General features: G+C 38.7%; 1 protein-coding gene across 2 annotated transcripts in view; it reads left to right on the top strand.

Moving 5' to 3' along the window:
* Positions 1–14,856, top strand: part of CCNY (cyclin Y) — a 100,629-nt gene that overhangs the window by 52,436 nt on the left and 33,337 nt on the right. The window contains exons 1-2 of one of the 2 annotated variants that reach the window (XM_087916346.1): positions 9,264–9,284; positions 11,200–11,274. In XM_087916346.1, the coding sequence (XP_087772472.1) occupies positions 9,281–9,284; positions 11,200–11,274 (79 nt within the window). In that variant the 5' untranslated portion in view covers positions 9,264–9,280. Of the gene's footprint in view, positions 1–9,263; positions 9,285–11,199; positions 11,275–14,856 lie in introns of those variants that run through there. The other variant, XM_026709998.2, reaches the window with a different exon arrangement.

The raw sequence follows: 14,856 nt of genomic DNA, 5'->3' as shown, positions 1-14,856 counted from the left end.
ATAGCAAATCCTAGTTTTTCAACCTTGATAACTTTAAGGTTTATGGACTTCAAGTCTGAATTGGGGGTTGAAGTCCACGCATCTTAAAAGTTGCCAAGTTTGAAAAACACTGCTCTAGTGTCTATGAAACACAAGCTCTCTTTGGGCATTAAAGTGGCCAAAGAATGCTGGGACAATAAAGATAAGCTATCGTGCTCCATCCCCTGGTATCACTTATTTATCACATGCCCATCACATGTTGGGAATTACTGAATTACTCCTTCAGAAACCCTGTAACTATTCAGTGCTTTACAGTCAGTTTAATGTAGATCCCTGATCTTGCAGGATTCTATATTGGTATGAAATGCATGAGTAGACAAGCTTCTGTCCTTCAGGTATTTGTCTTCTTAATACTGAAAACAATTGAAGCAAGTAACAAGGTGTACAGACAGGGTGAGGCAGTGTTCTTATGACAGTCTGCCCTTCTGGGATGGTTTAGACCAGGGGTGTCCAACCTTTCACCTTCCCTGGGCCACATTAGAAGATGAAAATTTGGTTTGGGCCGCACATAAAATAAAATAACAGTAACGATACCCGATCATCCCAAAAAACCATAGAAAACATAGTTAACATATTAAATTTATTTGGAAATGAAGTTAGTGAGATGTTTTTATTATTTATTATTAATTATTTATTAAAAAATATTTATTTTTTATCATGTTTTTTTTATCACAGTTTTTTTATCATGGTTTATTTTCTGGCCAAATTTTTTGGGGGGGGCGGGGAGAAAGCTCACCTGCCTCGCGCCTACCTCTCCTCCTACAAATGGCCCGGCTGGATGGGCAGGACTGGAAGGCAGAAGCAGCAGCAGCGGTGAGGGCAGAAGCCTTCCCCGCCACTGCTGCTGCTTCTGCCCTCGCGTGGCTTCTGCCCCGCCGGGCGCCTCGCTTCTTCCCCGCCACACGCTGCTGCTTCTGCCCTCGCTGCTGCTGCCCCCACCGCTGCTTCTGCCCTGCCGCCGCTTTCTTCCCACCACCGCTTCCCGCACACTGCTGCCCGCCGCCACCGCCGCCGCTTCTTTCCCGCCATCGCCATCACTACTGCCCGCCGTGGGGGCAGCGGGGGCAGAAGCAGCAGCGGTGGTGGGGGAAGAAGCGGCGGCGGGGGAGGCAGCGGGGGCAGAAGTGACGGCGGCAGGGGCAGAAGCGGCAGCGGCGGGGGCAGAAGCGGCAGCGGGGCAGAAGCGGCGGCAGGGGAGGCGGTGGGGGCAGAAGCAACGGCAGGGGCAGAAGCAGAGGTGGGGGCAGAAGTGGCGGGGCAGCGGCGGTGGGGGCAGAAGCAGTGGCGGCGGCGGGGCAGCAGCGACGGCGGGGGCAGAAGCGGCGGTGGCACCAGGGGCAACAGCAGGAGGTGGCACTCTGACGGCGCCCGCCTTTCTCTTGCTGCTTGGCCTGGCGCGCCGCCCCGCCTCGCGCCTGCCTCTCCTCCTCCTCCTCGCTGGCTCTGGCATGAAGGTTGGGGTGGGCACTGGGTCGCATTACGAGGCGACCTGGGCCGCATGCGGCCCATGGGCCGCGAGTTGGACAAGCCTGGTTTAGACAGTGTTGGATGAAATATCCATCTGGTTCAGTTCCAAGTTGGGAGAAAGACACTGGAAACATGGAGGTTGATTGGAAAGATGGTTTATTGATGAAGCAGAACCACATGTGATTCTGGACAGTTGATAAAATGTAGTTGAGAGTAGGTGGGGTTTTTTTTACCTTCTTTGGGCTTTGTATTTCAGCTTCTTGTTCCTGTGCAAGAACATGTTCTTTAATATTCTATTGGCTGTTGTCAGATTCCTATGGGGATCATGTAGGGGTCATAGCTGGCTCTATAGGCAAAAGAGAAAATGCAAATCCTAGGTGTTTGAGTTAATTTTGTCAACCTTTTGTTTGTTGCTTATTGGAGTTTCTGTTTTGATCCTTTCTGAATGGATTACCAAAGCTGCGTTGCTAAAAGCTGGCTTCTTCAGTTTCTGCTTGGGGCAGGGAAATGGGTTGGTTTCTAATAGGCTGGCCCAATCTTTCTTAATGGGCCCAAAATATTTGCTGGGGCTATTAGGAAAGACTGAGTCTGTTTTCTCTTTTTAAGAGCATATTTCTCCTTTGGGAAAATATAATATTCTGCCTTTTTAATATTACTTAAAATATTTCATTCTTCTGGGGGGGGATTTCCTATACCAGGAAGCAAAAAATCCAAACAAGCCTCTTGTTGGCTATTTGAAAAATGTTCCCATTGGCATTCTATGCTCATCAGTAAATGTTTGTCATATTTGTTTGGTATACATTTAGAAGCATACTTTAAAAGAAATGTAGGAAAAGGCCTTCATTCATGTGTGCGAATGAACTATGTGCTTGCAAAATCTGTTCAATAATTCCTAAAGATGTGTACAGGAAGAATACTGAAAAGCTTTTGCTGTCTCTTCTTTCTTGTTGGAGATTATTGTATTATCTACTTCAGTGGTCCCCAACCACCGGGCCCCGGACCGGTACCGGTCCGTGGATCATTTTTTACCGGGCCGCAAAGAAGTGGGCGCCGCCATCTTGTTTCGATGGCGCTTGAGAAAGTGCTTCCAGGTGAGCTTGTCGGTCGTCGGTTGGAAAGTGGCGTTTGGGTGCTGAAGGAATCCTCGCGCCTTAGTTTTGTCGGGGGGGGGGGGGCGGCTTCGAACAAAGAGCCGTCCCAATGGTGGTGGAGTCTCGCATTAGGAGGAGATTAAGAAAGAGTCCGAAAAGCCCATCGACAAAGGTACAAAGGAGGAGTTGAAGGTGGCGGGGAGAGGCGGGGGACAGCTGGCTGGCTGATCACTTGGCTCGCCTTGCCTTGGTCATGCGTGCTGATGCCGGTACCGGTCCATGGATCATTTTGTGATACCGGTACCGGGCCCTGGGACAAAAAAGGTTGGGGGCCACTGATCTACTTTACATAAAATGCATGTGTGTGTTTATGAAGAGAAGAGTTCTCTTAAGTAAAAATTCTATGCAATTGTTCAGCTGCTCTAGAAAGTTGATAGTAATGTTTTAGAGAAAGTCTTTTTATCATATGGCAGCCTAATAAGTGTCATGATAATGTATTTGGAACAACAGTGAATTATATACAGTACTATCAAAACTCTCTGTCTATAACTGGGTCAAACTGTGCATCACGGGGAAAGATGTTTTCAATCAGAGTACTAGGTTGGCTAGTCATAGGCTAATTTACAGAATTAATAATATGAAATATAAAATTATCATAAAGCATTTGGTGACTATAATACAAAATGTCATGAAACATTTCCTGTGGTCAACGCCTGAAGTTTCACTGTGCGACCTAGTTCAATATAGGTTAGTTTCAAGGCATCTCTAAATATCTCTCTGAATTTTTAAGAACTTTTCAAGTACTGTACATTAGAAGTTCTGCTCGAGTGGGACTGGTTCTATAAGAACCGGTTGTTATGATTCTATGCAGTTCGGAGAATTGGCAAATCGTGCCTCTGGCTGGCCCCATTCCTCTCCGCCCACCCCACCTCTCCCCTCCCTGCCCAGTTAGTCCTTATTGTGCATGTATGACATCGCACACATGCCCGACATCACTGACTGCGTTCTCCCCCGCCCAATCACTCCTTAAGGTATTTTTCCTCCTTCCAACGATCAGCTATTCTGAGGATCAGTTGTGCTGGGATCCCCTTGCTGTCTTACTGCTTCACCCAGGAAGCTTCCCTGAGGCCCAGGAAGCAAAGGGGGGCTCACAGAGGGTGCTGCTCGGTCCCTCAACTCCATTCTTTGCCTTCCTGAGCCTTCTGGAAGCAAAAACACTCCCCCAGGAGGCTCCCCTGAGGACCAGAAGGCAGAAAAATTGGAGGGGGGTTGCTGCAAAAAAGGCCATGCCCACCCAGTCACATGGCCATGTTCACCTAACCACGCCCACCTAGCCACACCCACAGAACCAGTTGTTAAAAAATTTGAATCCCACCCCTGGTTCTGCTGTTGTTGAAGACATTGAGAAATCTGGTAAGGAATTAATCTCTGAAATGATGCCCCAAGGGATCACAGGTAGTCTAATTTTATTATGAGTTATTTAGTAAGCACCTTTTTTTTCTATTCGCTAGAAAGGACTGTAAAATATGCTTTCTATAAACTAAACAGTTGATTTGTACTTGAAATCTTGGATTAAGTCTTCATTTGTTTTCTGTTTACAGGATTCAAAATGATTTGAACAAAGCCCTTATTATTATATTCTTAACTGTGGCTAATACATGGATCATATTCCTAATCAAGTATTTCCTTACTTGGTAGTCTCGAAAATCTACACAAAGAATAGAGTTAAGCTTTCAGGGATTAACGTTTCTGTAAAATAATGTTTGAGACTAATAGAAAGGTAGGGCTGGTTTCACCTTTTTTTGTGTGAAGATTTTCTAAGGTAGTCCTTGACTTACAACAATTGATTTAGTGAAAGTTTGAAGTTACAACAGAAAAGAATCACTTATGACCACTCTTCACACTTGACTGTTACACCATCTCCATGGACATGTGATCAAACTTACTCAAATTTATGACGGTTGCAGTGTCCTGGGCTCATGTGATCCTCTTTTGTGACCTTCTGACAAGCAAAGTCAATGGGGAAGCCAGATTCACAAGAAAGGTCATAAAATTGGGTAAAACTCACTTAATAAATGTTTCACTTAGCAGTATAAATGTTGGGCTTGACTGTGGTTTTAAGTCGAGCGAGCAACAGTTGTATTTCTCTTTTTTTCATTGTTTTTGTTGAAAGTAACTTAAATGATTTATCTATCTATGCATGCATTTGAGCATAAATAAATAAACAGTCCCCACAACGGTAATTTCCATCAAATCCATACATATTTTGTATATTTGTAAGTAAAATGCTTTATTCAAAAGTCAGAGTAGGGAATAGTATTTTTAAATGAATGATAAAATGAATAGTGTAATTATTATGGAATCAGAGGGAGAATACCTGGGAATTGTTGAGAAATAATAGAAAAAAGATCTATTGTTTTTCTTTTGTGTGTGGTATTGCCCCCAGAGCATTTGATTAGCACTTCTGGGAAGCAGGATACTATACTATTCAAAATACAGTTTTGAAAACTATTATACTATACTATTCAAAATATAGTTTGGTTTTTTCTGTAGATGAAGGTTAGTAAATCTTTGGGTGGAAGCTCACAAAATGTTAGCAAAATGTTGGTTAGAAAAATAATCAACTAAGGGCAAATAAGGATTTTTTGTTTTTTGTTTAAAAAAGATTGGATCTTTTCACTCTTTTTCAAGAAAACCAGTACTGAAGTTGTTTGTTTCCTTAAGTATCTTCATGCCCTTGTCACTTTGGTATGAAGAATAATGTTAACCAATTGCTTCGTTCGGATAGTAAAGAGTTTGTTGGGAAACATTAAAAAAAGAACAAGGAACCATGCTCTGCACACATATTTTTTGATTAATGACCACAATTTGAGCTCAAAATTTCTGTTGCTAAATGAGACAGTTATTAAATGAGTTTTGCCTCAGTTTACGACCTTCCTTGCCATAGTTATGTGACTGCTGTTGTTAAATTAGTAATATAGTTATCCCAAAGCTGCTGTTCAAAAGGTAACTGGGCTTTCTTGTTTTTTGGGTTCTTGGTTTTTTTCTTGACAATATTTTGCTTCTCATCCAAGACGCTTCTTCAGTTCTCTCTGAATGGTGGGGAATTCAAAAAAATGAGAAAATTCAGTTGCCTTTTGAACAGCACCTTTGGAACAACCGTGACCTGGATGATTGAGAATCTTCAGAGACATGTAACATGGTTATTAAGTGAATATACCTTCCCTAATGACTTTGCTTGCCAGAAGGTCGCAAAAAACAACAACAAAACAAATTGCCCTGGGACACTGCAACTATCATAAATATGAACCAGCTGTCAAACATCCAAATTTTGATCACATGACTACAGGTGCTTCAGCAATCGTAAGTGAAAAAAACATGATACTTTTTTCAGTGCCATTGTAATTAAACGGTCACTAAATGAATGATTGTAAGTCACATATATCTGTAGAGATGGCCAACAGTTAAATAATTATCCAGTTAAATTATTTAGAGGCCAGTTCAAGATTGGAATGAATTGTTCCATGCCAGAAGGAAGGCTATGAGTAGGAGTGGATGAAAGCTAGATCTAATCCATGAAGATATAACCCAGTGAAATTACTTTTCTAGAGTTTGTGAAAGCAGCTAATTCTCTTACACTTTTGTCTATTGTTAAGCTATGGTGTATTTTTATTTTTCTTCTCTCTTCCTCTTTTTTTTCAGGAACAAAGGAAGTTTGTGAGGCAACACTTAGCTAATCAGTGCTGGAAAGAAATAGTACCATGTATCTGTGGCTTATTTAGGATTATATGATATCACTAGATGTTCAATCTGTTTCATCAGATGGATTCATAAAATATCATTTCCTATATAATTAAGCATAAGAGTTGGAAGTGACCGTCAAAATCTCCTAATCTAAACCCTGAAGAGTACAGAATCCATTTGATCATGTCTGATAGAAAATCATCTAATCCAGGGGTGTCAGACTCATGTCATCACAGTGTCGTCATGTGATGTAGCTTTCCCCCTTTGCTAAACTGGATGTGGGCATGGCCAGCACATGACACATGCGGCTCATGGATTGGGAGTTTGACAGCCCTGATCTAATCTGATGTTGAAGATTTTCAGCAAAATGGAAGTCACTCTTTCATTGGGCAATGCTATTCTATTAAATTTCTATCAGATTTAATAGGAAGCACTATTTAGATCAGTATTGCGATGTTAGGAATAAAAACTATGGTATTCTATGTAGTACAAGTATCTTATTTCTCTGCCAAAACTCATGTATTTATGAGGGTCACAGAGTTGGTCATAATGTGCCCTTCTCAAATGTGTGACTGGAACAAGAGTGTTTGTCTTGTCTTTTCCTCCTGGGCAAACACACATGGGATGGACGTTAGTGCAGAGAGAGACAAACAGGTATGATTGTGACAATGACATTAAGGAAGGAAAACTCAGGGAAGGAATATTTTATAAAGCACTCCCAAGTAGAGATCTTGCCAGCTTTATTTAGTCAGGAATGTTCTGTAACAAGGTACATAATAATGGTTTAATAGCTACAATCGTTGAAGTACTTTGTTTATTTCTCCTGGGAAATATGGTTTAAGAATAGATTGTTGATTGCTGCAAAGGAGACAGAGCAGTATTTATAGCTAATATTGGTTGGACTATAGAAATCCAGGATTTTGTATCTTGCCTGAAAAAAATGAAATTGATTCTTTCTAGTATAAAACATAATAGGAACAGGTTTTTGTGCCATGCATATTAAGTTGAGGCTAGGGATGCAGAGCTGTTTCATTGATAAGATGAACTTTCAAACTAAACATAAAAGTATTTATAGTTAGCAAGATTGTTATCTGGCCTGCACTCTTGGTCTCTAAATCTCCTAGCAAAAAAAAAAGATTCTTGTTTTTCCACAGATATCTCATTTTGCCTAGAATAACACAGTGGTATGCTACCTAGATCCCTTTATTATTGTCAGTTAAGGCAACTACATCAGTCCAAAGTTGCTTTGGGTAATGGATAATGCCAAGGCTATAGAAGCAAGAAGAAGTTGAATCACGGCACAAAAACTGTGGAATATGGTAGACGTAGAAGATTGTGTAGCATATGGTTGATGTAGCAAGAACATGATCTCAACTCAGACATAGGAAAATTACCCCACATTTCAAAAATATAAATTAATTATATATATTAGTTTATGTGAATAAACTTAAAAGGTTTGTGTAACTGATTTTTATCTATACCTGAGAGCTTAAATCTTCCCTGCTACCAACCACTCATCCTGCTGTCCAAATTTAGAATATTAGCAATGGTTACAGGAGCCGAATGCAAGTTTCTCCTAAAAATGAGTATATATATTCCTGTCATTTTTCAAAGCTCTTTCTGTATATTTTGTGAGAGTAGTAGACAGACAGATAGATGGATAGTTTATTCTTTTTTAATTAAACTAATATTAAATTTATTCTTGCAGAGCTAGGAAAACCTAGGTAATTCCTCAGAACTGCTAGTTGCTAGGATACTTCGCCTTCATTGTTTTTGTGAGTTTCCCTATGTATTGATGAGCTAAAGGAATCTTTTTTATTTAGTTATTTATTTATTTATTCCACTTATATTTTGCTAACCAATGTGAATATCTAAGATTTACAGCAATAAAACCATATAATACAAACATTAGAACACCACAAGTAGAAAGATAAAACACAGAACAACAATTAAAACAACAGAGCAGCACGTAAGCCACTTAATGGGCTGATTCTATTTGGTTTATTTATCTGTTTATACTGCTACCCATCTTGTCAAGCTGATTCTGGATGGAAAACACTGTTAAAGTAATTTAACAATGAATAAAAAAATAGATATGCATACATAGCAAGAAGAGAAAGGCAGAGAGGAGCAACTGAGAAGAGGTTCATCTACAATACATTAACAATATGTTCAAAGGTTCAATCAACTTCCTGACCCGTATGGCTGGAAGAGCCCTCAAATACTCTCGGGAATAATTTTCCATTAACGTAACTTCTAGAAGGCATTAACAAACGCTGCTTTCAGGAGGCAGAAGTATTCCTTCCCCAAATGATTCCTGTATATTGTAATCTAATGAAAATTGAAAGTCCCTGTTTCTCCTAGAAGGAACATTTCAGACAGATCAATTCTGATTGGAAAAAGCAGCCTTATAGGTCTTTAGGATAAAACCATCATTTTAATTGCTCCTCTTTGCAATCAGGGCAATCTGTGCAATGACAAAATTTACATCTGTCAATTGCAAAAGGTCACACTACTTGGATCCTACACGGATATATGGCATCCCAGGTTCTTGGGAAGAACTCAATGCTTACAAAGTTCTCTGTCAGCTAATGAACTAACAGCTGTGACTTCACATTATTGTGAACATAAGATCATAATCACTTTCTTCTCCTTCTTCACCATTGTTTATCCGCTTGCAGGAGGAAGGCCTCTTCTGCATGTTTCCAACCAATATGGTCCTGAGCTTTCTTTTGCCAATAGGGCCCGTGATACTTGCTAATGTCATCAATCCATCTTGTTTTGGGTCTCTTGTGGATGCTTTTTATCAAGTCGGATCTATTTTATGACTCCCGTGGTCCACCTGCCATCAGTTCTTCTTGCTATGTGACCAGCCCGTTTCCATTTCAATTCTTTTCCTCTCTTGATGATATCGTATACTTTCATTTGTCCTCTAATCCATGTGTAAGTCTTTCTGCCTTGTCTTTTAATGCCAAGCATGTATCTTTCCATGGCTCTTTGAGCCACTCGTATGTTTTTTACTAATAAGATAGGTGGATAAAAACCCTAATCCAGTCTAAACATCTGAATGATTATGCCATCAATCTTAATAAGTTTCCTCTCTTCTCTTATGTTATATGTGACTGTGTTAGATTGTGTATGCCTACGAGAGTGTGATTATGCATGAAGGTCTACAACAGTGTTCCTCAATCTTGACTAATTAAAATATGTGGATTTCAACTCCCAGAACTCTCCAGCCAGCAAAATTCTAGGAACGGAAGTCCACACATCTTAATGATAAAGTTGTAATAGGGAAAATCTGTATGCTAGTGGGAAGATTTCTGTCTCATATACCCAAATAAAGGGACTAAATGCTGTGGATATTTTTTGACGTTTGGCAGCAATGGCATTTTCTATGGAAGGCAGAGCTGAGATTAAGAGGAGTAAGCAATACCATCTAATGCTTTCTTCCAGTTGGCAGCAAAACTTAGATTGGAGAGAGTCATAATTCAGTTTCTCGAGAAACCTTTTCAACTTGAAATGAAAATGAGAGGATTTTGTTCCTCTGTTTTTCTACTTCTTGTTTCTGTCTACTATTCACATCTGACCATAGGATGGGCCAGCTCTGAGAATGACTATCACCGCCTCCTGGCTTCATCCTGTAATTAGATGCTTAAGCAGAAAAGTATCCACAGCCTTTGCTTTCAAATTTCACGGAAATGATCAGCCCCCTTGTGGCAAATCTTCTCCTTGCAAAGTTGCTTCCTGACTCAAATCAAAGACTTTCAAGAATTCTAGAATTTTGGAAGGGGCAGGAATAAGGAGCATGAAGAGTGGGAAATGAGAGAAAAAAACGAGGAATAATTAGTTTTTGTCCTGATATTCTTCTGTTAGTAGCAGGAATAGAACTGTCTTGCATAAGGACCACAGATTTCCTAATTTGAGGAACCATTTATTTGATTTTTTTAAAGCTAGTCATGTGTGCCTTGACGAAATATTTCTAAGAGTTTGGTAGAGGCTATTTTTACACACTACAGGCAAGTAGGAGAAGATTCTTTTGTAAGTTTATTCTAGTACGTTTGTCTTTTCTTTAAGAAGTTTGGTATAAAGGAATATATATCCTTTTTTTTTTTACAAGGATTATGGTGATCCAACTGGCTACATAATTCATTTGTGGTTTGAATATGGGGTTTCCTTATCCAGCATTCTTAATTGTGTTATGTTGGCTTCCTTTAACAGAGCTAAATGCCAACCATTAATTCTATCTCCTAAAATTAAATCTGTATAAGCCAGAAGAGGGTGATGTCCTTATATCAATAGTTTCCACATTAGGCTAAATCTGTGTAAGCAGAGGGACAGTAATTATTATTATTACAGTGAACAATTATATCTGAAATAGAGTCTTGTTATAAATCAGGAGTTCTTAGCTAAGGAACCATTGGGAGATCCAGGGATAGACTTCAGAAGATCTAAGAACTTGGATGGGAAAAATCCTTTTGTTTCTCCCATGAGCTGTTCAGAGCATCCAGAAGTGGGAGGTGCTTCAGTCTCTTCTGGAAAGGCTGGGCATACTGTGTTAGATTTGTTTTATAATATAATCAATGTATTTTATTTTATGCAGATAGATGCATTTTTCCCATGAAGGGGTCTGTAGTTTTCAGCAGACTCTGAAAGGAGTCTGTGGAACCAATTGGTTTACAATCTCTGTTTTAAATGGAATGAATTGGAGAACTGAGGGTACAAAGCAATAATTTGGGGTCTAGGAAGGCATGAATTCGTCTCTACAATGGATTAGCGTTAGTTCTACAATGAAACACTAAATGTACTCTTGATAAATCACTCCTAATATTCCATTTTTTCCTCACATTTTTTTTTCAAGATCTAAACATGGAATTCAACCCCTCAGACCATCCACGAGCCAGCACAATATTCCTCAGCAAATCTCAAACTGACGGTAAGTAACCAGCTATAAACTACAATTGGAAAAAAGCCTATTACTGAATCATTGAACCACAATGTTGCTTATGGTTTATATTCCTCTGAGCCATTTTAAGATTATGTAGAATTTAGGAGTCAAGAATACCCACTCTTCTTTAACAAAAAATATTATTTTATCTTGGCATTTTAAGGTGTCAGTTATCTAGCAAAAACCCAGCTCCATTCTATTCCTCTTTTGTTTTAGAATGGCACTGAAAACCCAAATTTTGGAATATATGTTTTGTGAATCATGTTGATTGATCAGATATAAGTGAAATTACATTATAGGTACTCTCCTGTAGAGCAGTACCTTTATCTTTTCCTATTTTTTTTGCTTTTTGATGGTTCATTTTTACTGAGTTTTAATACAAGCTATCTATCTTGAGTCTTTTTAGTCTTTTCACTTTGGTTATCATATAAGTCTTATTAATGATGACGATGATGTTTTAAATCAAGATGCTGTTGCCTGATATTGTGTTTCCAGTATCAATAAATTGTTCAAAGTCTAAAACATCTGTATATAATATCAGAAATCATAATATTCAAACCTTAGTGGGGAAATACTCCAACATCATTGTTGAAGTGTTTTTTTAAAATACCGGAAACACCTGGTCCATAAAATTCTGTGGAAAAAAGAAAGAGTTTGTAAATACTCATGCTATATTGACTTAGCTTCCCAATGTAAGACTATCAGTAGTATTATTTAAATAATTGTTTCAAAAATAGGAAAGCTATTTGCTGTCTGTGTTTTGTATACAGTATTTTGTTTTCCTCTAATTTCATTATTGACATGTCAAGGTAGCCAGTTTAAGCATCTGCTGAAGTAGGGGCTAACTTTTCCAAAGCTTAAGACACAATGCATTTAGAAACTTCTCATTTTGATGAGACATGACTATGTCTACCAATAATACTAATAGTACTATTTTGAACATCTTACACATGTTTATGGCAGGAGACTTTGCATTATTGTCATTTAATTGAATTGGAAAGTGAATATTCTTCGTGTATCTGCTGTCATTCATAATTTTTGACTGCTATATCAGAATGGAGAAACGGGCTATTGATTAGTATACTTGATATAATTAAATATGCAAAATCCCCAGTTTATCTATTTCTGTTTTGTAACTGATTAACATGGAGAACCAGTTAGGAGTAGCGGTTAAGGCTATCAGCCTGTGAATATTAGTGCCATCTTAGGCACAAAGCCAGCTGGGTGATCTTTGACCAATCATTCTTAGAAGACTAATATACCAATTCATAATGTTTTACAGCCTTGTGTCTTACAATGGCAAACCACTTCTGAAATCTTGCCAAGAAAACTGCAGGAACTAGTCCCGGCACTTGCCATAAGTCAACAGTGACTTGAAGGCACAAAAGCAAACAAAAGTAAAAACTGATTAACACTTAATCACTTTCTATTTGTGAGATAAGAGCCATTACATTTCTTAAAATATTACATTGTTACATACTGTAATACATTTTATAAGAACCAAAAAACCTGCTGTACTCATTGTGTATAAATTATCCATGCAATTAAGATCTTAGCAGTATTTGGTCTGTATATCATTAGTCACTTAAAAAAAAAAGAGCGTTTCATACATATTTTTCAATACCACACTGTGCACTGTATAACCCATGTATCTTTTTATCTAAAAAGAAATCTTGTTTAGTTAATCATCTGCGGGTGGAATGGATGCAAAGGCAGAAACAAGAACAGACGGAGTATTTTTGAAACATTTTCCTGCTGTGTTGTTAAGAATATTAGCAAGAAGAAATTTCTTCCCATTTTCCCTTGCTTTTTGATGTGGAAGAAAAGTTGCTAGTGACAACAATATCAGCTTCTCTCCCATGTGAAGTAGCAAATACTTGGAGATGACCTTATTTATTGTTGTTAGTTGCAAAATCATGTCCAATCCATTGCGAACCCATGGACAACATTCCTCCAGGCCTTCCTGTCCTCTACTATCTTCTGGAGTCCATTTAAGCTCATACTTGTACTGCTTCAGTGACTCCATCCAGCCCCCCCCATTCTCTGTTATCCTGTTCTTCTTTTGCCCTCAGTCGTTCCCAGCATTAGGCTGTTCTTCAGGAAGTTCTTCCTTCTCATTAGGTGGCTAAAGTATTTGGGTTTCATCTTCAGGATCTGGCCTTCTAAAGAACAGTCAGGGTTGATCTCATCTAGGACTGACTGATTTGATTGCCTTGCAGTCCAAAGGACTTGCAGGAGTCTTTTCCAGCACCATAGTTCAAAGGCCTCATTTTTTTATGGTCCAACATTCACAGCCATATATTGCAACTGGTAAAGCCATAGCCTTGACTACATGCACTTTTGTTGGTAGGGTGATGTCTCTGCTTTTTAGTATGATGTCTAGATTTGCCATAGCTTTCTTCCCCAGGAGCAAATGTCCACCTTATATCACACAGCTATTACTTAAAAAAAAAAAAAACAGTAACAACAAAATCCATAAATGTTGAGTGGAAGCATACATTTCATTTTATAAATAATTCGTCCTTCAACCTTTCTCATACAATTCAGTAATGAATGAAGACTGAAACTGACAGTTCTTTGATTTATAAAAAAAGATCAATCAAGGATTTTCATTTTTTTAAAAAATCTAGATACAACACAATTTCAGTTCTGAGCTGATGACTATGTGCCATGAAGTCATTGTTAGCTATCATATGGATAGATGGTGTCCATGGTAGTCCTTCCATAGCCTGGTCTTCCAATGCTGTTCCCAACTTCATTCAAACTGAAGTCTATCTACCTTGAGTTAGTTGTCCTCTTATTCTCTTTCCTTCTACCTTTCCTAACATTGGGGGCTTCTCCAGAGGCCTAACTCTTCCCATAAGTAGGATAATTTGAGCTTGGTCATTTGTGCCTTGAGTTAATTATTCTAAATTAAAAATGGTTAATCCAGGTTTATGAGGTGCATATGCTCCCATCCTTTGTTTTCGTTTAATTTCCAACTGTAAAATTCCATCAAGACGATTCAACAGCACAATGTTCAGCTTCTTCTTGTTTTTACATAGAAAGTAGGCCTGTTAAAGCTTTCCAAGATTTAATGCATCTTTTTTTAAATATTCCTTATTATTTCCTTCCAAAGAATGAGGAAATAAACTTGGAGCCTGGTCTTTTCTATTGCAAATATTTTATTCTAAGAATAGGCAAGAATTACTCAGAAGTATTTTGGAACACATTTCTGCAACAAAGATGTTTAATCCTTATGTTTGTTGAGTGTCTCGCCAAATAAATTTAGGCTGAGGTCGAAGAGTGCTGTCATTTCTCTTGAGTGCTGCACTCTTTAAAAGGAAAATACAGACACACTTCCAGATTCATTGATCAGCAGAGTTGAACATGATCATTTATTAGTCTGCACTTTTGCCTTCCCAGGAAATTAATAGTGTTCGCTTTAGAGTACAACTTGATGTAATCAGAAGAGGATTCACTTACTCTTAGGTTGACACAATATTTTTTCCTCCCACAAATGGTTGGGTGCAACAAATTGCAACCATGATTTCTTTGAAAAATGTGCAAGAAATATTGACAGTCATGTAT

The sequence above is a fragment of the Pseudonaja textilis genome, chromosome Z, assembly GCF_049901715.1.
Source record: "Pseudonaja textilis isolate UNSWEBS1 chromosome Z, rPseTex1.2, whole genome shotgun sequence".
Taxonomy (NCBI): Eukaryota; Metazoa; Chordata; class Lepidosauria; order Squamata; family Elapidae; genus Pseudonaja; species Pseudonaja textilis.
The sequence above is the reverse complement of the archived record's forward strand: the minus strand, read 5'-3'. Positions and strand labels throughout refer to the sequence as shown.